This window comes from Pseudonaja textilis, chromosome 2, assembly GCF_049901715.1.
Source record: "Pseudonaja textilis isolate UNSWEBS1 chromosome 2, rPseTex1.2, whole genome shotgun sequence".
In the NCBI taxonomy this organism is placed as follows: domain Eukaryota; kingdom Metazoa; phylum Chordata; class Lepidosauria; order Squamata; family Elapidae; genus Pseudonaja; species Pseudonaja textilis.
In genome coordinates this window covers 134,917,281-134,945,220 of record NC_141991.1, presented here as the reverse complement: position 1 = coordinate 134,945,220, position 27,940 = coordinate 134,917,281, and the positions used below count along the sequence as shown (strand labels likewise).

At 40.6% G+C, this 27,940-nt stretch overlaps 1 protein-coding gene across 10 annotated transcripts in view; it reads left to right on the top strand.

The window, feature by feature from the left end:
• ZNF385A (zinc finger protein 385A) overlaps window positions 1-27,940 on the top strand; it is a 165,206-nt gene that overhangs the window by 104,151 nt on the left and 33,115 nt on the right. For all 10 annotated transcript variants that reach the window (XM_026714709.2, XM_026714712.2, XM_087925381.1 and 7 more), the window contains 2 exons: window positions 9,474-9,584; window positions 13,418-13,583. In XM_026714709.2, coding sequence (XP_026570494.1) covers window positions 9,474-9,584; window positions 13,418-13,583 — 277 coding nt within the window. The remainder of the gene's footprint in view (window positions 1-9,473; window positions 9,585-13,417; window positions 13,584-27,940) is intronic.

Here is a 27,940-nt window from a genome sequence, read left to right as displayed (position 1 = left end):
TAGCGATCGTATAGATTTTCCCTGTGACAATCTATCCCTAACTGGTCTTTCTGGTCTTCTAATGGTACACCCATTACCACTGAAAGTGAGTCCATACAACTTGCTTCTGATTGTCTTGTTCTTCTGTTTCTTTCCACCTTTCTCAACATTACAGCCTTCTCCAGAGAGTTAGATCTTCACATAATGCGTCCAAAGTAAGATAATTTGGGCCTGGTATATACTTCAAAGAGCCTCTATTTCACCACCTTCTGTCTGATATAGTTGGGGTGGGGCAAGATGGAGACGTTTACTTTAGGAACATGCTAAGGCTAGAAGAGTACTTGGTTCTGTGGCCTAAAATTTTGCATGGTCTTGAGGATAGTTGAGTAGAGAAAGGGGGGAAAGGAAAAAATGATTCAAGATTCTGGAAAGTTAGTTAAGGTTCAGTTCTCCTAGCAACAACTTGGCCGTTTGATTCATCTCATCCCTGTTTTTCCATGAAGTCCATTTGAATAGGCAATTATGCCTTCTTCAAATCATGGCTGTTTGTTCTTATTTGGAAGCAAGGTAAAGCATCAAATTAAGCAAGTCAGAAAATGAAGAAGAGCCTTTACATCTAAATCAGGGGTCAGCAACCCATGGCTCTGGAGCCACATGTGGCTCTTTCACCCCTCTGCTATGGCTCCCTATCACTCAAAACATGCATCATAACCACCATTGTGCACGTGATTTATTGAGGATGACAGCACACAGAAGCAGATGGCATTTTTAGTTTGCTGCAGATGGATAATTTATATTTGGCTTTTTATTTAATAAATACTATAGTAGTTTTATATATAGCACAAAGGTAAAAAATGATATATGCAGTGTTATCTTCATTTTAGATGTCAAAAGGGTTTTGTGGCTCCCCGGTGTTTTCGGTGAGAAACGGTTCCAAATAGCTTTTTGAGTGTTTAAGGTTGCTGATCCCTGATCTAGATAAAAAGGCACTCTTTTGTTACTTCCTACCTATATCTAATCTGGTCACAAAACAAGTTTTTGCTCAACTACCACTTTCTTCCCTCCTTTCAGTAGCAGCAGATACTGTAGAGTGGTACAAATATTCTCATGCTGGTTTTTACAGTTTTGATTTTTTTTAAATTTCTCAATTGCTTACAAGATAATAGGTATAAGTAAAAACATAGTTATGAATACATGGATACATATAAGAAAAATATAAAAAATATAAAAGAAACAATAGGACAGGGACGGTAGGCACATTGGTGCGCTTATGCACACCCCCTACAGACCTCTTAAGAAAGGGGTGAGGTCAATAGTAGACAGTCTAAGGTTAAAGTTTTTGGAGTTTGGGGAAAAAAACCACAGAGTCAGGTAGAGTATTCCAGACATTGACCACTCTGTTGCTGAAGTCGTATTTCCTGCAATCAAGTTTGGTGCAATTAACCTTGAGTTTTCATCTATTGTTTGCTCTTGTGTTATGGTTGAAGCTGAAGTATTCATTGACAGGTAAGACATTGCAATGTATGATTTTATATACTATACTTAGATTGGACCGAAGGCGGCGTAGTTCTAGGTTTTCTAGGTCTAGAATTTTGAGTCTGGTGGCATAAGGTATTCTGCAATGAGTAGAGGAGTGGAGAACTCTTCTTGTGAAATATTTCTGGACTTTCTCAACTGTGTTAATATCAGATACGTAATGTGCTAAATAATTGTGATAAAGCCAGGCATTGCATCCACAATCCAGCTTTCTAGAAAAATGTCTTCATTTTAATGGTAATTCAGTTTAGCATCGTCAACCATGATAGACATTCACAATTCATAGTTTCATTTAGGCGAGTTTAATTTAGGGAACTTTAAACTCTGCATAACTTTAATAGCATCCAGTTGTAGACAGTTTATTGCGAAGATGGATTGGAGGGATAGGTCCTCATGTAAAGATCCGGCTATTGCCTCAAACTATTATTATAGTTTTAAAGTCAGCTTTCCTCAACCTCAATTTGTAGTCCTGCTCTTAAACAGTACTTGAATTGTATGTTTCTTTGTGTTTCTCCATTGCAAATTGTACTCTTGTACTTGCTCAGGTATCACTAGCTTTCTTTGTATGCTCAGGGGTACTCTGCATAGACATTTCTTCTTCCAGAGTAGCCGTTCTTTCCAGATTCAGCCCATCGTAGTCATTGCATTCTGTTGCCATTTTACTATTCCACTACAGCTTCTGTGACCTACTATTCTTGCAAGCTCGGCTCATATTCTTCCATTTTTTTTGGTAGCAGCAATGAAACTCCGAAATGAGAGATCTAGAGGCAGCATGCATGCTTAAGTAATTGCCTTTTAGAAGATATTGAATAAGCAGGCGCAACAGCTTGTCAGATGAATTTGTGTCGGCAGGGCTGGGAGCTGGCAATATCAGTGGGTAGACATTGTTGAGCTGCAGGCAAAAGATAGGTACTGAACAATTCCTGTAATCTTAAAGTTCTTTGCCTCAGCCCCAGGAAAGCCATGGTTTGCAATCAAATGATAAAAACATGGATAGGCAACGTGGACTGGCTATCTGTCCCTTCCCGTGCTGTGACCCATTGTCCTCCTTGGAACCTCCTGCTCATTGCACTGACTTATTTTTGAAGTACTGTACCTAAAAGACTTATTAAAAGAGTATGTAAGAAACACTTTTAATTTTAGGTGCTTTTAAAATAATGCCGCCTTCTCATCATTTTCCTGTTCTCTTGGGGGAAGGGGTTCGATATTTTTGGTTTTGGTTTTTTTTCATTTTTTATTTCTCCCTAGTCCTTCACTTTGAGTGTAGCCTTCATCTGGAAGAAAAGCAAAAAAATAAAAAAAGTGTGGTCCTCAGACACTAGAAAATTGCCTACCCAGTGTTTTTTTTAGTTTAATTTAATTTAATTTTTTATTTTATTTCTATGCCTTTAATTAAACAGAAAAAGTATGTATGCATTTATATGTATGCGTATTTTATATATTGGTATATACGTGTGATTATATATATTACATACATACATGAGATATGTATACGTAAGTCATGCATGTATATATGTATATAAAGTTTGTGTGTGTATATGTATACTGTATGTAGGTGTGTGTGTGTGTGTGTGCGCGTGTGCACGCACACACACAAGTACACACACAAGCACACACACACACACACACACACACACACACACACACAGAGTTTTACAAAGAGTTTCCATAAAAGATGATCTTATTACATTATCATGTTTAACTGACTCATCTGTAACTGTGGGTAACAAGAGTATACCTGTGATGAAGCGATGAGCCTCTAGCTGTACTGGTGGTGAAAAGGCCCAGCTACATCATCACAAAAATTACATGACATTGTTCTGGCAGAACTGTATGCTATCACATCAAGATGCTCTCTATTTGAGGCTAGATCATCAAACAAACAAAAATAGTCTATTACAGTATGTTTAGGCTTAAATCTTGTCCCAGAGATTTAAGTTTTCAGGGTGGCAAAGGGAATCAAGACTTCATTTGCAGCCTAAATGATTCTACCCAGCATGGGCTGCATCTTAGTATTTTACTCTTATACATCTCCGATCTAAGTATTTGGAAGATACTATCTTAGTGCGGGGGATGAACTTGGACATCCTGACCAAACCTAGGATGAAGGGGGAGCTATTTAAACAGCTGTTGCCCTCTATTGCTAACCTCCCTTTCCCTGTGGAGACATGTGTGAGGCGGTTCCAGTTTACAGCCTGCTGTTTTGACAGAGCCTGTCTTACTGGCGGGGAAGTGGAAAGAGTATCCACTCCCTTTTGGTTCATTTCTGATATATGTCCATAGAGCAGGGCAGCTCTTAGAAGAGTCTGAATGTTCTTCATTAAATGTAGAGCAAAAATCTGGAGAGATGGTGGCCTATCGTGCTCAGCCACAGTGTGCAGGAGAGACGAGGATTTTACAGGGTCTCTGTGCTGCCATCTGGGGCTCAGTTATTCTCTGCCAATCCTGGACTTTTCTTCCTAATTCTGTGCTAGGCAAATTCATTGTGGATCAGCAAAGTTGAGGAAATACCTCAGGTGTGCAACGTTGTATGTTAAGATGACAGATGATTTGGATTTAACCAATAGTGAACTTGCCTTCATTCTGCTAAAAATAATTGAGGGAAGAAAGTGTAGAATCACAGCCAATATTTTAACGGGTTATTGATTGAATCCAGTCACATTATGTATCTCTCCATTCATTATGGAGACTTATTTCTCAGTTGCTTATATTATACGGACAAGATGAAATCAAAGGAAGTTTTTTGCAAAGACACCTTGATATAGAGCAGGGCTGTCAAGCATCATGTACTGGCCACACTCACACATGGTTTAGTAAAAGGTGGGGAGTCCTAATACGTCACATGACGCCACCATGATGTTGTGAATTTGACACCCCTGTGATAGAGATTCCACTGCAGTGGAGGATTTATTTATATCCTTAATCTATTCAATAATAAAAGCTTGTTGGCTGGATTATAAACTAATAACATGTATAACAATAATTAGGACATTGTAGTACCCTACACAAATATATGAACATCCACATATAAAAAATGTGTCTCTTCAGATATTTAAAATGCCAAACAAAGTTTTATTAGATGTAGTGCTTTTTCTTTTTTTTCCACAAAAGAATTTTCTCAAATTGGTGCATCATCATTTTATGATTATTATTGTTGTTGTTATGGCTCGTTGCATAGTCAGCCGGATATTCAGACTGGATTTGGCATTTTTGTCCGTCTATCAAGTCCTTCCCAAGGACCTGGGATTGGCAAATGTGGATGTTTGATGGTGTTACAGATACCGTTGCAGGATGTAAGCTGTTCCCAGTAAAGATATCTTTTGCAATTGACTGATGGTGAATTTGTCAATGCTGATGGTGTTTAAAGGGTGCAATTGGTTTTGGTTTGCACCCAAGGCACCTACTATTATTATTGCTATTACTTACCTAGTAACTTTTGTTTCCCTTCGAATGGAAGAAGGCTCTATTTTTCTGATGGATTAACTTTAGAAGTGCTGACAACTAAAAAAAATAAATGAAAGCTACCTCTTTGTGGCTGTTTGTAAGTTACTTAGTGCTTAGAGATTCACATTATTGCTCCCTTCTTTCCCCACCACCTTGAGTAGAAATGTAAATTCAGAAATATCTTAGAAAAGCAAAAATACTTTCTCACAGGGATTGGGGAATCTTCAAATAAACATAAGGTTTCCCTACAGTATTCATTAGTTAACCTTTTTATCATGATTAGAGGAATAGACAGAGTAAGATCTTCAGGAATAGAGTTATCTCATGTTGTATCTCAGGCATCTGATGTTTCGGATGTTATCATAGCACATCCAAACATTATTTAGAAACTGTGGGCAAGGGGAAAAAAATTTTAAGGATCTCTTCTACTGCATGTTTGTTTAATTTTAATTCAGTCCCTCTATCTCAGATTAAGTCTTTCTCTATTTTTAACACATTTTTTTCTGAACTAATGCACTTTGGGTTATTGAGCTCCTTCTCTTTTTTACTTTCCTAACTGTTGTAAAAATGAATCCATGTGATTGTTTCCTGCACAACACCTACAGCATTCAATAAATTTGACCCAGTTTGACAGAAAAGAGTGGGTGGGGCTTAAAATAGCACTGCAAAACAACTGGATTTTTACAGATAGCCAATTTTAATTTCCCTGGGAAAACATGTGCAGGCTAAATTAATATTTTTTTCAATGAGAAACAACCCTCAGAAAGGGGAGACAAGACAGGCCACATGATTAAATAAGGAGAGCACAAGATATTTGTTGGGACTTAATCATCTGAAAGCTTGTGTACCCTTTTTAATAACAGAAAAGCTTTTTTGCATATGAAACTCTCCGCTGTAACAGAGACAAAATGAGATTAAGGAAGCACACCCCTCTTGGGTGAATCAGTAGCCATTTTAATAAAGTGCCTTTGAGCCTCACTCAGGCTTTTGATGCTAAACCCATGGCAATTATTCAAGTGGGAAAATATGTGGAAAAGAAGCATTTGAAGTGAAGAGGAGCATTTTGGCTAATTTAAAGTTTTCTATTTGTACTACAAATCCAACTGGGGCAGAGATGGTTTAAAATCACCCAAAGGAGAAAGGATGCTGTTTCCTTAATAGGATACTTGGAACTCTCCTTAGGTACTCTGAGGGTCTCTACATGGTCCTCTGTCCCCAATTTGTATCTTTCTTCATAAATTAAATCTCTCTCTCATCAGGCAATTGGTGGCAGAGTTGGTTTCTGCCTTTCGGCAGCTGCCTGTTGTCAATTTATATTATAATCACAGACGTAAGGGCCAGAGAGTTAACCCAGCCTGGGCCCTGTTCCAGGTTTGTGCCAAGAATATATTTATTAACTATATTCTGGGCTGCCAGAATTTTCAAGGGGATACTTCTAGCCATGAAGTTGCATCTTCCCATCCAGCTGCATTTCAGCACTGGTTTGTAACAAGCCAATGAAAACATTGTGTTTGTGATAATAGTTGGGGATCTCCTAAGGGTAGAGTGGGAACGTGCAGCCTTGTGGATAGCTAACTTCTAGCATCTTTCATTGTTGTCCAACTGCAGTGGGACTATTGGGAGTTGTAATTCTGTCACATTTGAGGGCCAAATTCGCCACTCTGTTGGAAAGTAGGCGAGGTGCATGGCTCTCCAAGTTCCTGACAAGAGTGCTCATTCCATATGGAAGACCTTGTCTCAATATGGAGATATCCAACCCAAATGTGAATCACTGAGGTAGAAAGAGTCCAAGGAGAGACACGTGGGAATAGCAGGGAGACTAGACTGTTGGTTTTCCTAAGAAATGTGCTTGGTTTTCCTAAGAATGGCCAGAGCAGTAGCCCAGGAAACGCCTAGTATCTTTGGCTGCCTGGCTAATTATTCAGTCTGACGTCCAGTTTAGTTTATGCTCCTGCCAGAGACAACAGAGGAATATAGGAGGAGAACTATGTTCTTGCCCTTGGTTACAGAATATGGATAAATACATCCCCCTCGAATAAGACAAAAGGAATGCCAAATTGTACTCTTTGACACACACTCTTCTTTTTTCCTTTCTGACCCATGTTAACCCCAAGTAAGCATTTACATGAAAGAACAAAAGTACCATACATCGCACAACACACACTCAAACATGATGGCATGCTCAAATAGCAGTATTTTGCATTTGTAACACGTGTCAGGAACTTCACAACTCACCATACGCATTAGCTCACTAAGCTATACAAGGAGCAAGCTGGCATAGGATGGAAGTCAACTAGGATGTAATAAATAGGGTGGGGTCTTAGAAAATAAGGAGAGCACGTCACTTGACCTAATATCTTCTGCAAGCTTGTTCTATCAGAGTTACTCAAAGTACCTTGCAGTTAAAACAGTATGAATATGAGTTGTTTATTTTTTGTTTATCCTTCCTTCTACTCCCATAATAGAGAGGAGAGCCATGGCTGAGAGAAAGTTGCCTCAGGCCTCAGTTTATAGTTGAGGTGAGAGCTAAATTAGGAACTTCGCATTTCATGCTTGTAGCTATTGCACAGCCTTCCAAAGTGTGCCTCATTTCTCTCTTTCACCATTCTGTTGACCTCCGACTGCCCCTCTTGTAGCATTCTGTTCTCTTACCTACATGCATGCTCAGGCTTATGAGTTATGCCATCCCTATCTCGTATACCTTATAATTTCCAGCACCTCTGCAGGTCATCGTTTTGGGATGATTAGCATGTATATAGAATCTTGCTGGATTGCTGGAAAAAAAGGTGCATAGGAAATAATTTACATAATTTGCCCAAGCATCTCCTCAACAACTTAAGCTAGTCTGAGAGCTTTTAGTGTGTCACACATTCATCATCACTGGGGATGACAACAAATAAAAAGTATTAATTTGTAAAATATCTACCTTTCCAGAGTATTTTGAAGTTTAACACCTCAGAAGGCCATCTCACCCAGCCTACTATAGGCTCAACCTCTTTCCTTGGAATCTAGCTGTAGCACCATCAACTTACAAGAAATTAACTACCGTGTTTCTCCAACAATACGGCTTCCACCAATAGGAAGGCCCAGTATGATTTCTAGGCATGAGGTGAAATTAAGCCCCGCCCCCAAAATTTAGGCCTATTCAAACCATGCTTTTCCCTGCCATTTCTCACATCGTTTGTTAGAACTACACGAGGTGAAGAGAAATGGGGGGGAAAGGGGGGGTGGGGAGAAAACTTGCCTTTAAGAGTGCCCTGCAGGTAGCCTAGGCTAGAATACCCCGATAGCCAATAGAAGCTCCCTGAAGGCAGAGTCCCCAGCCGCTTCAGGGCATGGCGTGGTTACCCGTGTCCCCTCGCCTTTAGGGCAGTCTCTTTCGGGCGATGGAAGCTCCCCAAATGCAGTCACCAGCCACTTTGATCGGCCGGTAGAAGCGGCCTCGCAGGGAAGGGGAGTGTGTGTGTGCCACACCTCGCCCCGAAGCGGTTGGGAACTCTGCCTTCAAGGGAGCTTCGATCAGCTGGTAGAAGTGGCCTCGGGGTGAGCGCACACACACACTCCCCTCACCACGAGGCCGCTTCTATCAGCAGACAAAAGCTCCCTTGAAGGCAGAGTCCCCAGCCAGTTCAGGGTGAGGCGTGGCTGCCCATGTCCCCTCGCCTTTAGGCAGTCTCTTTCGGGCAATGGAAACTCCCCAAATGCAGTCACCAGCCACTTCGATTGGCCGGTAGAAGCAGCCTCGGGGCGAGCGCACACACACACACACACACACACACACACACACACACACACACACTTCCCTCACCACGAGGCCGCTTCTATCGGCAGACGATAGCTCCCTTGAAGGCAGAGTCCCCAGCCGCTTCGGGGCGAGGCGTGGCTGCCCGTGTCCCCTTGCCTTTAGGCAGTCTTTTTCCGGCGATGGAAGCTCCCCAAATGCAGTGACCAGCCACTTCAATCAGCCGATAGAAGCGGCCTCGGGGTGAGCACACAAACACACACTCCCCTCGCCCGAAAGAGACTGCCTAAAGGCGAGGGGACATGGGCAGCCACGCCACATCCTGAAGCAGCTGGGGACTCTGCCTTCGGGGAGCTTTCATTGGCTGATAGAAGTGGCCTTGCGGCGAGGTACGTGCATATGGGCCGCTCTAGGTGGGGGAGGAAATTAAGTCACCCCCGAAAAGACAGCCTACCTGTTTTTTCAGGGGTCAAAAAAAAATAAGGCCCGGCCTTATTTTGTGAGAAACACGGTAGGTTTCTTCAGAGTTGCCAGAAAGTAAACTCACCACATATTTTCTTATGCTTGAAAACACTTACTTTAGCATTAAAGGATGAATTAAGAATAGGGTTGGGGCATTGTTGGTGTTGGAGGCATGCAAATACTTGTGCTGTGGGTCGACAGGATTATGTGGTTAGGCCTTCCAGTTCATCATTATCATGAAAAGTAGGCCTTATAAGTACAGGTACAATATAGTCACTCACCACAATTCTTACTTATGTTCCCCTGGCAGATGGACCCAGTGCAGAAAGCAGTGATCAACCATACGTTTGGGGTCCCTGTAACCAAGGCCAAACGCCCCATCATTTCTTGCAACGTCTGCCAGATCCGCTTCAATTCTGAGGTAAGTTTTTAGAAAGTCCTGATACTTTCCTCTGCATTGTAGTGGCAGGTAGTTCAGTTGATGGTAACAGGGATATAAAGGACAAATGATATATAAATACAGGCAGTCCTCGACTTACAACCATTTGTTGTAATACAGCGGCACTGAAAAAAGTAACTTATGACCAGTTTTCATACTTAAGACTGTTGTAGCATCCCCAGGGTCTTGTGATTACCTTTTGCACATTCTGACAAGCAAAGTCCATGGGGAAGCCAAATTCATTGAACGACTTTGTTACTAACTTAACAATTGCACAATTCACTTAACAACTGTGGCAAAAAAGATCATAAAATGGGGCAAAATTTACTTAACAACTGTCTTGTTTAGCAATGGAAATTTAGGCTCAATTTTGGTTATATCAATCGAGGACTAGCTTTACATGGCTGAGATCACATGCCTTTTGTTTGCCCAGGTTCAGTTCTTTGAGGGAATTGAATGTATATAACAGTTTGGAGAACGGGTGAAGTTTCTCATGTTGGATTAGCAATAGCAATAGCACTTAGACTTATATACCACTTCACAGTGCTTTACAGGCCCTCTAAGCTGTTTACAAAGTCAGCCTATTGCCCTCAACAATCTAGGTCCTCATTTTACCCACCTCGGAAGGATGGAAGGCTGAGTCAACCTTGAGGCTGGTGAGATTTGAACTGCCAAACTGCTGGAAGCCAGCAGAAATAGCCTGCAGTACTGCATTCTAACCACTGCACCACTTGGGATTAGATGATGATTATATTGTAAATTATAAAGAAGGTTTGATCATCGTTTGGCTTATGTCATAAGACGTAATTTTTGATACATTTGAATAAACAACAGAATTCTGAATGTAATATAACACGTGTGAAGAAAACAAAAAAATGTGCCAGATAGCAAATCTGCAGGTTAGCATATGATCTAATAGAGAGCTGAGTCAGAATATACGTCTCTATATTTTTTGAACGATTGGAAACGCCTTGGTATGAAACCAAAATGAGGTCTTGATGGAGATGCCTAGATACCCCAGCCTGCATGCTGAGATAAGACTGCTACAGTCTTCCTTTTCCATTAGGCACACCATTAAACCTTAGCTGTCATGCACGTTAACTGCCATATGATACAAGATATGAGAAAGTTAGTGAAGCTACTGAATGAAAAAGCAAAGCAATGAAATCATTTAGTCTTGATCTCAGATATGATTTCCAAATCACGGCAGATTGTATTCTTTCAAGATCCATGCAAGATGGCACTTCTAAAGATATATATTAAGAGTCTCAGAGATGGAACGAAAAGCAAAGATCTTCTTATACTTTGTATTTTTTTATCTCATTCCAGTAAAGTTTATATTATGACTTGGGGCTGGGTAGCCCTCCAAATGTTAGCGGACTGATGGAATTGAGGTCAAGCACCATCTTGAAGGAAGCCAGTTTTCTTTCTCTGACGTAGTACGACACAAATGCAATGTACTTATCACACTGTACATTTCCCTTCCTTCAATAGGCTGTGATGTGATATTGATTGATTATGTGCCATCAAGTTGTTGTCAGTTATTAAGAGATTACACAGATAGATTTTCTCTATTATGATCTGTCCTTAACCTGATTTTTCAAAACATGATGTGATGTACTTATGGGGAAAATGTTGAAGATGATGACATTGTCATCATAATTTAATTTTTTTCCTGTTGTAAATATCAGAAAGAAAGGAAAGAAAAACATTAAAAGGTTCACCTGGTATGTTTTGGTAATGCTTATTTCCAGCCTATCTATGTCATGATAAGATTGTTAAAGTTAGAATTGGTAGGCATTGTTAAGGTTATAAGACAAGTGAAGGTGAGTAACTTTTGAGTTGCTGGGGTCTTCTTTTCCAGAGAAGGAGCAAGTTGACATTCTCTTACTTCTTTCAAGAATGTAATGAAGCAGTTTCTAAAATGGCAAAGTCCATCTTAGGAAGCTTTAACAGAAATTCAGCATGGAGAGAATAGACATAATTGTCTTACTCTGCTCTGGTCAGAACCCATGTGGACTATTATATCCAATTCTGGGTACAATAATTCAAATAGGATGATGATCAATAGAAGCAAGTTCAGAAGACAACCACTGAAATGGATTGTGGTTTAGAAATCAATTCCTTTGAGGAATGGTTAAAGGATCCGGATAGATTTAGCCTGCAGAAAAGATGAATGTGGGGAAATACGGTTGCAGTCTTCAAATATTTGAAGGGGTTTTTTTGCACAGAAAAGAGACTAGACATATTCTTTATTGACTCAAAAGATAGGAATAGTATCAGTAGATTAAAATCATTAGAAATCAGATTCAGACTATATATCAAGGTAAAGCTCCTGACTATAAAAGTTGTTAGATAGTGGAAGCCAAGCTGCCACATGACATGCTGGAGGTCCTCAAACAAGACTGTTAGTTGTCTGTAAGTGGCTCTTGCACTGACCAAGAGGTTGGAATAGATGCCCTCTTAACACAATTACTGAATCATAGAATTGGAATTGACCTTAGGGGGCATTTAGTGAAATCATGTTGTTCTAATGTTTGGCACTATTTAAAATGTTCTGTTTAGAAAATGAGTTCTAAGAGAAGAGAGCTACTAAATATTATTAAAATATGCAAAAAGAAAAAAAGAAAAAGAAGGAAAGAGGAAATTGTAATTAAAACCTTTCTTCTCCTGAAGACAAAAGGCTATTAAAAGGTGTTTATCTCTTGGTACCAAGACTGTTAAATGGGAGTTTTTTCATTTAGGATAAATCTGGAAAGGCTTCATTTTTTGCTTATCCATATTAGACAAGCTCCTGCTATAATCATGTTGTTTCACATCTACTTTCCGAAAATACCCACAAATCAGGTCTGGAAGAAACAGGGGAAATTAACAACATATTGGGAAGGGGATTTTGCATCTTTATTAAAGAAAGCACCAATATACAACCTAAGTACAAGTATAAAAGCAAATTAAAATAGCAAAATGAATACTAATACACAGCCTGAAGTTATGTGTAGAAAAGGGTAAATTACATAGAGACTACAGAATATTTTTTCGGCATCAATCACAAAAAATTGTTTGCAATTTTCTTCTTTGAAAATTGGGTTTGTCTGTTTGTTTGTTTACTCTTACCCTGCTTAGCTTTTTGGTGATCAGCCAAGCATGCCTAAATGCTACCATCTTCTGTTGTATTCATGAACCTGAGGAGAAATATAAATATTGTAAGCATCTATATTTAAAACTTCTATCCAAGATGACATTTTTATAGATGAAAGTAATCTGTTAGAAGAACATTATTAGTGTAGATAATTCATAGGTTCAGGTTTAAATTAATGTGTTCTTCCTTGTCATAATATTCCTTAAAAGGAAGGGGAAGAAAGGATGTTTGTGTCAAAGAGGGGGGGACCCCAAACTAGTCTGAAAGCATTCTCAGAAATTTATTTGGATGTTCCATTTAGATCAGTTTGGTTTAGTGGTTAAGGCACCAGACTAGAAAGTAGGAGGCCATGAGCTCAAGTCCCGCCTAAGCTATGAAAGCCAGCTGGGTAACCTTGGGCCAGTACCGCTTGCTCAACCCTACTTACCTCACAGGGTTCTTGTTATAAGGAAAATAGGAGGAGGAAGAAGTACTATTTGCGTTCACTGCCTTGAGTTATTTGTAAAAATAATAAAAGTGGGATGTAAATAAATAAAATTTTAAAAAGTATTCTGGCCTAGCCTGGTACAGCATTGAAACAAGGTTACAGAAAGTTTGTGCCATTCTCGTCGATCAACACTTGTAATGTTATGGGTTTTTGGATCTCCTATTGCTGTCTTCTTTTTTTCTTGTATAGAGCCAGGCTGAAGCACACTACAAGGGGAACCGCCACGCCCGGCGAGTAAAGGGAATCGAAGCAGCCAGAACGCGGCAGAAGGAAGCGGGACCTCGGGAGGGAGACAAGCCAGGATCTGCAGGCAGTCCATCCTCCAGCACCGGGGAGAGTGATTCTGACCGCACAGGTTCTAAACTTCTTCTTTCATTACAAGTGCTCCCTAAAATCTAAGGGTTTCCTGAAGAACATTGCGTGGGATGTGGGCATGCGTGAGAGGGAGGGAAGGAGAGAGAGAGAGAGAGAGATCCTATATTCTCCAAAAATATTTCACCGATTTTCAAGACTTCTCTGTGAATCTGTTGCACTGGAATGTACTCTAGAACTTCCAAGTTCCAGACTGGTTTGTTCAGGATTTTAGGAAAATGAAGGGGTATTCCCAGACCAGAGCATAGGAAGAGGAGAGTTTTCAAACCAGCCCTCTTGCTAGAAAAGTGGATGAGCCTTGTCTTTTTCTGCCATAGAGCCAGTTCTGAGGAAACTAAAACAAATATTGATAATGTTAGCTAGGAAAGAAATACAGGGCTCTGGGCACTACCCACATTCTGCTTCAATTACAGAGTTCAATAAGACCTTAGCTGTATTTTGCATCAATTACAGGGTTGAGGGTGAAACCTTTGTGCTAAAGGGAGGGAGGGAGGGGGAGGTTAGATCTTACATCCTGTCTTTGACGTTGTGCCTGTCCTCCTGATGATGGGAACTTGAGCTGCCTTCTCGGTCCGAGTGACCGCTGAGCAAGCGGGTAATTAAATCGCATCTAATTAAACATTGATTACGGCTCCAATAGCTGGTGGAAATGGAGCTGGGGCTGCAGCCGGCATACTTACCCAGGGAACGCTGCCTCCCAGCTTCAGAAGAGGGGGATTTTTGGAGACTTTGCAAGAGAGTGACTAGCCTCATCTATAGCATTTCTGATGCTATAGCTTCCGCAGGATTGCAGCTAAGCAGCATAAACAATCTGCTAGCTTTGGGGGCAGGGGTGAAGGAAAAGGGAAGACAAGGGAAATGGGGGGTGTGGAGGATGGAAGAATCAACTTGTTAGGGCTAACAGCTGCTTTTATAAATACGAAGCAAGCTGTTTTTGTGGACAGCAGAGGATTAAGAGGAAGTGTGTCATTCCACTTAGAGGCTTTTTAAAATGTCAGAGCCTTTTCCAAGGATGGAGTGAGATTGTGTGCTCTTTCTCTATTGTATAGACTGGGAATCCTCATTTAGCAGCCACAATTGGGACCAGCAACTCAGTTGTTAAGCGAAAGGGTTTGTTAAGTGAAACTGTGACTGTGTTTTTCTTCAGGTTTCCTTTCTTTAGAGACCTCATAAAGGCAAGGATTGGTCATCAAGTTCCTTTTTCATCACTGTCGTAACTGCAAACAGTCACTAAATAAGATCTACTTGTATTAGCCTGCGTGAAAGCTACATATGACAGTAGTATAGGCAGTACTTGAGTGCCAACAGTTCCTTTAGTGACCATTCAAAATTGCAACAGTACTGAAAAAAGGGACTATTTTTCACAGTTGCTACCTTTGCAGTGCCCCCATGATCATGTGATCAAAATTCAGGTGTTGGCAACTAGTTCATACTTATGACCGTTGCTGTGTTCCAAGGCCATGTGATCATCTTTTTACGATCTTCTGACAAAGTCAGTGGGGAAGCCAGATTCACTTAACAACCAGGTTACTAACTTATCAACTGCAGTGATTTACTTAACAATGGTGGCAAGAAAGGTCACAAAATGGGGCAAAACTCACTTAACAAATGTCTCACTTAACAACAGAAATTTTGGGCTCAATTGTGGATGTAACTTGAGGACTACCTGTACTTTAAAAAAATCACTGAATTAATGGGCAAAATCTGAGCCATCTCTTGAAGGAGTCTGAAAAGCACGACTGCAAAAAAAATGGCAAATTCCATATTGAGAATTATTAGAGAAAGATTTGAAAACTGAACTGTCTGTGTGGCAACACTTTATACAAATTTCAATAGCTTCTGTCATTGCACCACAAAAAATGATTTTATGTATGTGTGCATTGAGGCAAGAAATGTGCATTGAGGCTAAGAGTCAATGCAAACTTGATGGCACATAATTAAGATGAAGAAAAGTAGAACCAAAATAATCAAGCCATTAGAGCGCATCTGCAAGGGAAGTTCTAAATTTGGAGCATTTTCATTCAAGAAAACGCAGTTGAAGAGAAGCTTTGAAGGAGTATTGTGAAATTATGCATGATGGAAATGCAGTGGGAAAAGGAGTGTTTTTCTCTCATCATGTAAGAAACTGAGATCATCCAGTGAAACTGACCAGAAGATGATTTAGGAGAAGTTGCTTTAAAAAGGAACATTGGATTGCCCCCTTGTGTGGCTTTTGGGATATTTCTCAGGGATTTGGTCCAGCCTTTACAGTATAAAATCTACTGTATATAGGAGCTCTAAAGTAAACATATCCAATAGTCTTGCAAATGTAGAATTATTTTAAATGGAAGTTTAAGCTGTATCCCACCTTATCACCTTAACTTGGTGAGGAAATTATGGTTGGGTAAATTTGCCCATTCTTCCTTTGCTTGGGAAGCCCTTTTAAAAGCGAATTTTAAAAGCACATTTTTATTATGCCCTTTAGCCCAGAAATAGGACAAAGATTAGAGGATTTGTCCCAAAACAATTCTGAATGGTGAACAGTAGGCTTAGAATAAGTGACCCGCAGATTATAACAACTGTGCCCCTGATAATGCATAGAAAACAAAAGATACCAGGAGAAATAATCCTACTGGAGAGAGATTTCTGATAGTTAAACAGATTGTCCATTGCTAAAGATATATATTTGAAGCTAATCAGCTGTGAATAATACTGCAGTTGTGGATCCTGTCCTAAACTGGATTAGACCAAATCAGCCAGCTCCAATTTTGGCTCCTTCCAAATGAGTGGATTTCAGCTCCCAGAATTCCCTGATTTCTATGGCCACTGCTGAGGATTCTCAGAGTTGAAGTCTGCAACATGTAAAAGTCACCTAGACTGGGGAAGGCTGATCTAGATATTCTCTAAAGCAAGGGTGTCCAATTCAAGGCCGTGGGATGCTTAAATCGGGCCTGTATTTTGGCTGGCAAAGTCTCCCCACCTACCCACCCATCCCCCAGCCAGTCCGCGCAGGAGAACTACAAGCTGATCTGGCCCCCAATAAATCCAGTTTGACACCCCTGCTCTAAAGTCTCTTCCAGTCCTAAAGGTTACCATGTGATCAGTGGCAGCCTCCAAATGTCTTGAGCAAAACTAGCAAGAAGATAATGGAGCTTTTTTAATTTAAGTAACTACCATGATACGTGATACCTCATGTTAGTCCACATTCTTCCTTCTTTATGTGTACGTGTTGTTTTCTCCAGTGGTTTACAAAACTAGTTAAAATATGCAAAAGAGAACCAGACTATTGAAACCACATGAAACTAATTAAGGCTGATCCATTCACAGCAATAATTCATGCCTGCCTAAAAAAAGTCCCCCCCCCCAAATGCCTGAATACCACCAGTGAATAAACCCACTTTAAGATTTTTCTTTCTATGAAGAATTGGTTTTCCAACTCTTCTTGTATTCAAAGCTCCAAGACGTTTGCTTTTAAAAAAAATTAAAAGCAGTTTCATCATCCAGATTTTAAAATGATGGTTGGATTTTGCCTTTGATGCAATTCTGTTTCACTGATACAGCAAGATAGTGTTTATAGCGGGCAACATAAAATTCATGAGATGTTCCTCAGATATTTGAGGGGAGGAATCCTAATTTTGAAAAGGTTCTGTCCCAGCCATCTTTTATTTAAAAAAAGGGTTAGACAAGAATTAATATGAAAGATTTCTCCCAGAGACGTTGAAGGCTCCTGTCAATCAGAAGAGAGGATCCCTGGCTAAATCAATCAGTATTCTGATCTGTCATAAGGTAGCTTCTTATAAAATGCATGCCTTTCCTTCTGAGAGAATTGGAGTGTGATATATTGTCCACTCACCCTCCATCTATGCAGGTGAGCTAGAAATGAATGCAGGCTGAAACACAATAGTCAGAGTTCACATGATGGATTGGATGGCCTGCATGCTTGAAAAAATCCCAATGGAGAGAACTCAAGGACTGTGATTTCAAATACTTCAGGGTGAATCTGTTTTATCGATAAAGAATGGGGTTCATTAAACAGAAGACTCGTTTCTGTTTCTTTCCAAGTGTCAGGGCTTGCTATCAACATTAAGCTCTTCCCATGTCAAAACCATTCCTCTTCAGGGTGAAGACATTAACCTGTGCATCATAGTTTGAATTTGTGTGTGTCAGGACATCTGAATCCTGTATTGTAAGCAACCTGTGCTTCTATCTGTATCGCTAGAACAAGGGTCTTCAAACTTGGCAAGTTTAAGACTTGTGGACTTCAACTCCCAGAATTCTTGAGCTAACAAGACTGGAGGAGGAATTCTGGGAGTTGGAGTCCACAAGTCTTAAAGCTGTCAAGTTTGAAGACCCCTGCTCTGGAGCCATAACAGGCAACCGTATCCTAGGAAGTGTTGCTTTTTGTTATTATTAACAGAGGAAAAAGATGGCAGTGTCCTAATATCAGAGGCTTTGGAGCAGGGAATTGAATTTCGTCTGGCCAGTGTTATCCATACAACTTATTTCTTTAGTTTTCATTAGAAAACAGCAGGAAAAAAACAATCAATTTTTACCAGGTCACCCCTACATTTCAACAAGTTGCCCAGCTCCGTTGAGGAGCATGGGGGCCGTTTGGTGACATCAGACTAACCTAACCTGCCTCTGTGACCTGTTTCCTATTTTGAGCACAAGGAAGGAATCTGATACTTCTTTAGTCCAGGGATCCAGTCTTGTAAGTCCAGCATCCCTCTTGTATAAGAGTGCCAGCTGTCTCTTATGCATGGCTGTTTCCCTAGTGAAATTTTGCTGAGAACTAATGTGAGCTCCCTCCTACTGTTTGGTTCAGCAAAGGCTTCCTCGTTTTCAATTTTGTGTGTTTTAGAAGTGATAACACTGATAAAACGTTGACGACCACAATGTTTGGTAACAAGGAGAACTGTAGTCCCTCTCAGCTGGATAGCAACCATTCAGGGAAGGCTGGATTTGAAGATCAGATCTGGACTGGGATCCCTGATGCAAATCCTTACCTGACCATCAAACCTCAGCAAGGCTAGTCTAATCTACCTTACAAAGCAACGGGGAATTGTTTACACTGCTTTGAAGGGAGACAGGCTAGAAATGCATTTGTTTGTTTTCCTGAGTGTGCATTCCCCAATGACAGGGCAGGGACACAAGGAAACAGTATTTTTAAACCGCACAAACAAAAACAGTCGTATGAGGGCAAGAAAAGAATGAATCTGTTAACATACCTTGGTACAATCTCCATAACAAATTCATACCCCATCCTAGCTCAGAGCCTGGGGAAACAACCAGGTCTTCTGGAGGGACAGCACGGTTGGCATGGTCTGGGCCTTGGGGAGATGCTGCTTCAAAGAATGGGCACTGCCACAGAGAAAGTGAGCTTGCTGTGTCCCTTAAGGTTGCTTGAGACCTGAAATGTACCAACCCCATTGGATTTGTATAGGATGGGGTGGGCAACCTTAAACATTCAAAGAGCCACAAAGGTCCTAACTAGAAGCCTCCCATTCAATTCTGGAGCCAACCAGAGTCTATGGAGGTTCCCCCACCATAGAGTCTCCTCCTAGCGTGGCGTCCTTTTTCCTCTTCCTGTCCTAACCAAAAGCCCTATCAATTGTGCAACCGACCCGGCCACAGGGAGCTGCAGTAGTGGAAGGAAAGAGCCACATGTGGCTCCAGAGCCTCAGGTTGCTGACCCCTGGTATAGGAGAAACAGAAACATTTACAGAAAGTCCCTCAAATATCCAAGCTCTAATCTATGCCATGCAGGGTTTGTGGGTGATGAGCAGAACTTTGAATTGAAGCCAGGAAGTTCACTATGAACCTCTGCAACTCACATAGCACAGTTGTTACATCATGGCCTATTAAGGACGCCCTTAATGACTTATGTGAATGAATCCTGGACCAGCTATAACTTCTAAGTGGTCCTCAAGGACAGCCCCATGCAAATTGTATTGCAATAGATCATATGTGAGATGAACGAGACTACAAGGGACTGTTGAGATACATTGCCACTGTTTGAGTTTGTGACCTTCTTGGATTATTGGGGGAGGGAGAGGGCGGGAGCCTTATTTGTAGTAAATAACCACATGATGAGTTCACTGAACTTCGCTTGTATGCACAGAACAGACTTACTTGCAATTGCAGGCTGCATTTGTTCTTTCTCCCAGTAGGCATTTTGAAGTAGTGGAAAGTAGGCTCGGATCTGCCTTAAACCCATGTGTACAACAGCTATATAGGGCAACCATTTTGTGGGGTTTTTTTCCTCTTTGTAAGGTGCTTCTTACATCTGTGTGGAGTTGGAGGCAGCAGTCTGCTCCTCACTGGAATGATAAATTCTAGGAAACACTTGGCAGAGATGCGGTTGTCTGGAGATGAAGAATTTATAGGGAGAGTTACTCAGGGTTGCTGGTTCCCAGCCACCAAATGACCTCACAGAGCTTGATGGGCTTTTCCCTTCCTCCTTCCCTCCCTCCCTCCCTCCCTCCCCTCGTTATGCAAGAGACCCTGTGTTTTCCATTGAGGATTCAGACTCAGCGGGTGGGGGAGGCACCAAGGCCAATGAGAAGAACGGTGCAGAATAAAAGGGCATATATCTTACCCAGAAAGCCCCAACAGTCCTCAGAAGTGGTCTCATGTCTTCTCTGGTGAGGCTGGGCTGGGGGTGGGAGGGGTCATGTCATAACAATTCCAGGCAGGAAATCTGTGTTCTTTCTTTTGTTTGAAATCTGTCACACATTGTGCTTTTGGGTGCGCACACGCGCGCACGCACACACACACACACATACACAGAGGACTGCTCCCAATAAACACAAATGCAACATTCTATGCATGTAGCCCCTTAGTACATATGCGCACCACTCCTGTCTTAATTCATCATCTTGGCTATTCTGCTTTCAAACTTTTGAAGAAGCCATTAGCTCATTTCTCTCATTGCTGGATCCACACTGCACAGGTGGTCCTCGACTTACAACAGCCCATTTAGTGACCATTCGAAGTTACAATGGCACTGAAAAAGTGACTTAGACTTAGAATAACTTTATTGTCACTTGGAAATCTTACACTAATCGGCATACATTAAAATGAGATCTCATTGCATGCAGCTCTCAAAGGGTCACCACCTCCAATATACACTTACTACCGTTTTTCACACTTATGACCATTGCGGCATCCACATCATGATCAAAATTCAGGTGCTTGGCAAATGACTCATATTTATGACGGTTGCAGTGTCATGCAGTTACCTTTTGCGACCTTCTGACAAGCAAAGTCAATGGGGAAGCCAGATTCACTTAACCACTGAATTACTAGCTTAAAGTTACTTTTTCATCACTGTCACTTAACTCGAACGGTCACTAAATGATACCTACTTGTATTATCCTGTGTGAAAGCTACATATGACGGCAGTACAGGTGGTCCTCGAGTTACAACAGTTCATTTCGTGACCGTTCAAAATTATAACCATACTGAAAAAAGTATTTTTCACAGTTACGACCTTTGAAGCGTCCCCATGATCATTTGATCAAAATTCAGATGCTTGGAAATTGGTTCATACTTATGACCATTGCTGTGTCCCAAGGTTATGTGATCACCTGTTGCAAATGTCAACTCAAAATATTTCTGTGGTCTTTTTAGAGTTGCCAACAGAAAAGGAGGGGGGAGCAGTGCGGGAGCTTGCAAAACCGAAAGTGCATTCCACAAATGTTTTCAAAGATAGTAACTAGGTGACTGAAGTTTCTGCCATGCAAAATTCTAACTGGAGAGCATGATTGGTGACTCTTGGCTATGGATGCTTCTCATTGGAGAACATGAATTACGATACACCCAGGGGGTGGGGGGAAACCAGGGTCAAGGGTGACAATGAATGATGTATTTCAGAGTCGGCTACATCCAGGCAATGCCAGACATTTTAACTCTCAATAAATCCTTTTGAAGTTTTGGAAGTTTGGCTCGAGACTCATGATTTAAATGGGGGTAACTGTCAGAATCCTGACAGCTAGGGCAGAGCAGTTCTCTACAAGGAAAGTCAATGGGAAAGCCAGATTTACTTAACCAGGTTACTAACTTATCAACTGCAGGGATTCACTTAATAACTGTGGCAAGAAAGGTTGCAAAATGGGGCAAAACTCACTTAACAAATGTTTTACTTAAGAACATAAATTTTGGGCTCAATTGTGTTCGTAAGTCTAGGACTATCTCTACTGGAGTCTTATTTGTATGATTTTTTAGGTTGTGGTATAGGATTCACCCTTTCATTTCTGGTGAAGTGTCACATACAAGTTCGCAAAGCTAGTCATTCTCTGCTAAACATCAATAAGTTTAGCGAGAGCCTAAGGCCTGTGTGCTTACAGAGATAAAAGGGAACTCGATGATTAAGCTAGCTGCTGTCTTACGCATGCTTTCCTAAAAAAGTCACTGACCACCGCTGAAGCTTAGGTATGGGATCGTCATCAATATTGTTGTTATTAATGATTTGGATAAAGAAGTGGAGGGAATGTTTATCAAATTTGCAAATGAGACAAAATCGGGCTGGATAGCTGCTACCATGGAACATATACACACAAAAATGAAAAGCTTTCTCGATAGGTTAGAAAAATGGAATGAAGTTTATTAGGGACTGTTGCAAAGCATTCACTTCGAGAATAAAAATCAAAGGCCCTGATTATAGCAAGGAATTTAGATTTTTTTTTTCCCAGTCCAACCAATTTTTGAAAAGACGTAAAGGAGCTTAAATGACTCTGTCCATCTCTCTATCAATCAGCAGCATAAGTCTGCAAAAACTCAGCATGGTGGGGGTAAATCCAGTGTGTATCGGGAAGTGAAGCTGGCAAACGAAAGACTGAATTCAAAAATGTGCGTGAGCAGATTGGGGATTATTGGGGGGGTGGGATGGGGGTGTTGAATATTCCACTATGGGAGAAACAGGAAAGCAGTGGCCCAGAATATGTTCAACTCTTCCCTTCTACCTAAGCCTGTCATCCTGCTTCATTCTCATCTAAACTAGAGCATTAAGGAATTGGTGAAAAAAAAAAAATACAGATTCTTCAGGCTTTCTCTTATTTGTTCTGTACAAAATAAGATCTTGGGAAAGTACTTGTTTACAAACTGAATAGGAGTCAGTAGTATAATGTAGTTACCAAAAAAGGGCAACTTCATCTGTAACCTACATCAACAGAAACATGGTTTGCAAGTAAGAATCCCTCTTTATTCTGCTTGTCAGGCTGCCATCTTAAGTACCGTGTCCAGTTATAGGGATCTCCTTTTTAAAAAGGACCACACAAACTTGAAAAGGTTCAGAAAGAGTGACAAAGGTGATCAAGGGACTCCAAAATAAAGCCTATGAAGAAAGATAGAAGGAATGTTTAGCCTTGCAAACACTGAATGGAAATATAATTCATTTATTGATCATAAGAGCCGTGATGGCGCAGTGCTTAAAATGCAGTATTGCAGGCTAATTCTGCCTACTGCCGGTAGTTCGATCCTCACCGGCTCAAGGTTGACTCAGCCTTCCATCCTTCCAAGGTCGGTAAAATGAGAACCCAGATTGTTGGTGGCAAGATGCTGATTCTATAAACTGCTGAGAAAGGACTGTGTAGCATAGAGTCCTTTTTGACTCCTAGCGACCATTGGATAGTTTTCCTCCATGAAGGAGGAAAATACCTGAAAGTGTTTGACACATGTTGTTAATTGTGAAGAAGTAGGCATGTTCCAGAGTGCAGAATGTTAATTAATGATTTTATATTAAAGGAAGGCAGATTCCAATTGTACATTAGGGAAAAAAAACCCAACAATGCAATTTGACAGTGAAACCAATTACTCACAGTTGTGGCAGACTGTGCTCTATTAACTGTGTTCTAACAGAGGTCATATGACAATATGTTCGCCATTTTTTGTTTTGTTTTCTTTTGCTAAGCAGGAGGCTGGACTCAATCTAAAAGGCCTTTCCAACTCAGTGATTCTGTGAGTGAATAAATATGCCTAGGATTGCACTTTCTGTGAATTGAAAGCAGTGAAATTAGTTTGCAACTAGCTTAAACGGTATTGAGAGGTTGCTAACATATAAGTTTAGATAGTGTCTTCAGCCGCCAATTCTAAGTTGTGCTTGCTTATTGCATAATAATCAAGAAGATAAAAATTCTCTCTTGAATTTATCGCTGTGTTGGAGCAACTTCACCTGACTAATTTCAGCTGGCACAGATGCCATTAAAAAGCAAAGGCCAAGTACTGAGCTTGATAAGTTTAAGGCCAGGTTCCCCATCGAGCATGTTTTGTGGTATGGATAACTGTTAATATTTCTGAAACTTTTCTAGTATAAAGTGATGAAAAAGCTTCCTCTATTAAAGTTTGGCCTACTCTGAAGTAGGTTCAAGGGCACAAGATTCAGTTTAGTAAAAAGAAAAATGAAGTTAAAGAAATTAAAAGTATTAGAACTGTACCAGAGTAAAAATTTGCACAATATTATATGGGTTCCTCTAGTCTTTCAGAAAATAATTATTGTGATTTACTTAACCAATAGTGTGGTTGTGAACACACACACACACAAACAATTAGGATTGTACATGCTTGAACATTAATATTGTTACGAAAGTATTTAAACTGAAAACAGTCATACCAGTTTATATTTCCTCAGCCTATGTCCAGAACAGCACATTGCTAAATAAATTGCATAAATGTGTTTATAGTAAGAGGTTTGAATTTCTGACTTCAGTACTAGATCCACAGGGAAGGAAAGGATAGAATGGAATACTATAACTCCATGGCCCAGTTACAAGAAATCCTGATCATATTTCCTTCTGTTTTTTAGAATTAAGACTGAGAACTGCCTTTAAATTATCAAGGGTATTTCCACAACTGGAGTAGAATCTTTTTTTTAAACTGAAAATTGGGGTTCTCCTGAGATTGAATTAGGCTCAGATATTTTTCCAATTGCTGTTTGTCTTCTTCCACTTCGAACCCTGAACTGGTGTCTGTATAATGGCTTTAAGAGAGAGATCGTGGAAGAAAAGGCTATGGTTGGGACAGGAAGTCTTGCATTTCAGCTTTTGTTCAATTTCTCCCACGTTTTTTCCTTTTTGGAGAAAATGGGCAGCCAGGGATTAGTAAGGTGGGAGTCCTTTTTCTGCTTGTGTATAAATTAAAACCATATGTAAATTGGCAGGCCTGCTAATTCTGCCTATGGATATGCAGGGAGTTCGTGCTTTGCAGGCACATGCACAAACTTACACATATATACACAATCATATCCCTCTCTTTAATATACATACATATCCCTTCTAATGTATACATGATGAGAGACTAATTACAATAAATGAATGCAATGGAATGTCAGGAATCTAGAAGCTGTACCAAGTCAAACTCTTCGTTTTCCGTTACAATCGCAGCTATGAAGTTAAGTTTCAAGGAATGGAGAGGAAACTAAGGTAGGGATTGGGGAATCTGATCCTCCATTTATTGCTGAAGTATAGCTTCCAGAATGGTCACCACTTTGTAGCCTTTTGCACAGATACAACAAAAAGAGTTGTCAGACTTTATTTTTTGAAGTCTGAGTCTGTCCTTACATCTCTGTTTTTATAGCTTGATCCACAGTGTTTTTCCCTAATCAGGGACCTAAACGATCCCATTCAGGGCTATGATTCTATGAAAGCCTCAGCAGAAACACTGAGTTGGAAGGGACCTTTGAGGTCTTCTAATCTAACCCCCTACCCAAGCAGCAGACCTTATGCCATTCTGGACAAATGGCTGTCCAATCTCTTCTTAAAAAACCTCCAGTGATGGAGTACTCACAGTTTCAAGTTGCTGTAAAGAAAGGGAGCTAATTTAAAAAACAAACAAACAGCCATCCTTGCACAGTCAGAACTAGTTTCAACATCCACTTAAATTCTAAGCCAGGATGCATAGTTGCAAAAAAAGATGCATATTTTTAACAGTTATGCAGAAAGAATAATTTTAGCAGAGGTGGAAGATGAATCTGGAAACTCTGCTGGCATTCCCTCTTCTCAGTAGTTTAATAGCAGATGCAGATACCTCCCTACTAGTTTTAATCCCTGTCTGTCTCTCCATTTAATTGTTTAACTTATTTATTCCCTGGACTGCAACATCCTCCTTCGTCTCATTTATTGGCTATAGCTTTAGCAAGGTGAAACCAGAGTTATAATTCTAAGTAGTCATAAACTCAGCAGCTGAGGTAATTGAGTACCAGTGACTCACCTGCCCTGTGAAGATGGTCCCAAAAAGGCACCATGCTCTTATTTTATTGATGTACTTATTTTCCAGTGCTGCCAGTTCTGTGTGCCAAGCTCCAAGGAGTTTTTTGTTTTATTTTGTGGCTGCATTAATGACATAATTGGAGCAGGGTGGGAGTAATTTGAAGCAGATACTGTACCTAGCTCCTACGCCAGGCCACTTTTTATCCTGATGATCTGGATTGAGCTGATCTGGGCAAACCAAGCAGGCATCTATCAAAGCCCAGAATCCATCAATAGCAAAGCCTGATTCTAATTGTTCCGAACAGGGTCTAATAATAACTCCCTGCTTTCAGCCAAACGAGAGCAACAACCGTGAACTGGTGGCATTTCAGAGAATGGGGGCACACAGCTGAAGAAAAGGAGTAGCAGGCAGAGTTTCATGATACAGGAGGTGCTCTGGGTCAGTGTTGCTAATGGTGGGGCAGCTCCCACATGTAGAAGAATCGCTAGCACATCTCCCTCTCTAGGATGCCCAGAAGGGTTTCATGACACGGACAATGAATGGAGGACATCTTTGTTCATGAATTTTAAAAAATTTTTATTAGATGGTTAAAACATAAAATACAAAGAAAAAGGAAAAATAATGGGAAGGAAAGGGGAAGAGGAAAAAGTGTATGTGAAAAGGGGAAAAATAAAGAAAAGCAATGACTTCTGACTCTTTTTATTGCACTAGAATAAGATAATGACATACAGCCTCAACTTTTTCCTTCTACATAGTAATATATACTAGACATTTCTATAACAACAAACCTAATCTAATCAGTGAAACCCAAAGTCAGTTTCATTTATTTTCCACCTCAGGCACAAATTCCAGAAGTGGTTTCCAAGTGGAAATAAAGTTAGGACATCTTTGTTCAGAAAGGGACTTTTGTAGATCTAGTTTTCACAGAAAAGGTTCCCACTACAAGTTTGGACCAGGCAGTACTTCTCCTTTCTCAAAGTTAGCTTGGGGGGACCCTGAGAAAAGAGAGATACCAAGGAAGGGATTGGATGGAAAGATGTACCCATCTTGGTTTGCTTTTAGCCATCCAAACAAGGATATCACCTATTTGAAAAGGACTGATACAAAATCCCCTTCCTCCCCGCCAGATTTGACCCTAGAAATTCCTCTGAGTTCTTTTGAGGCCTAAAGAGCCATCTGTTTTCTATATTTTGTTTAATCCTCTTTTAAAGTGATATACATCATTGGCCATCCACATGTGTCAATAGCACAAAATTCAGTTATGTGATTTGTAAGAAAAAAAGTGCTTAATCACCTGAAATCTTAATTACGGTTCAGTTCTTGAGTTGAGTCCTGGGATTTTTTTGCTGACAAAGCTCAGTCACGGAGCATGCACAGAGTAACATGTAAAAGTGTGGTTTATAGCTCACTGCCAGTCCACACACAAAGAGTTTCAGGGCAGTTTCCAAGCCACTCCCTTGGTCTTGCTTTCCCAGAATTGGGGAAGATTAGAGCCCAAGGTGAAGTCTGGGTCACAATATGAATGGTGTGGCATGAGAATTTTAAACTCCCTTGTTTTGCTCAACGCTTGAAAGCCGATAAAAGGATAAAGTAATAGATGAAACCAAGATGAAGAGAAGTTGGAAGGGAAATGGGATCTTGAGATGGGTTTAATATTTGAAACTGGGATCCAGCTGTTGTGCTGCCGCAGCAGAATTCTGCAGAAATATCCTTGTTTATAGATCTGACTTCTTCTCTCCTTTGGCTTCAGGCTACTGAGTTGCTATGTTGTGGAGAACAAATGGTGCCTCATGCACTGATTTGGAACAGAGCAGATTTACCCTAAAAAGTTATCCTCTCAGAAACACAGTTCTTCACTCTGTTTTTTTTCATGGTTCATAAGCTCCATGGCCATTCAACTTGGAGATACAACAAATGGGGCTTGGATCCCAGTGGAAGCTGGAATTAGAAAGCATCAGGAGATACTGGATTCATTCTCTGCCAGCTGATAGAACCCAGCTGGCTTCGGAGAAGACAGGGTGAGATGATGCAGTCTAAACCACAATTGAAGTTGGGCCACTTGCATTCTGCTGATTGTATTGAGAAATAAGAATAAGGGTGCCAGTTCCTTTTTCCCTTTCTGATTTTTTTTAAGGGGAACAGGAAGAAAATGCTTTG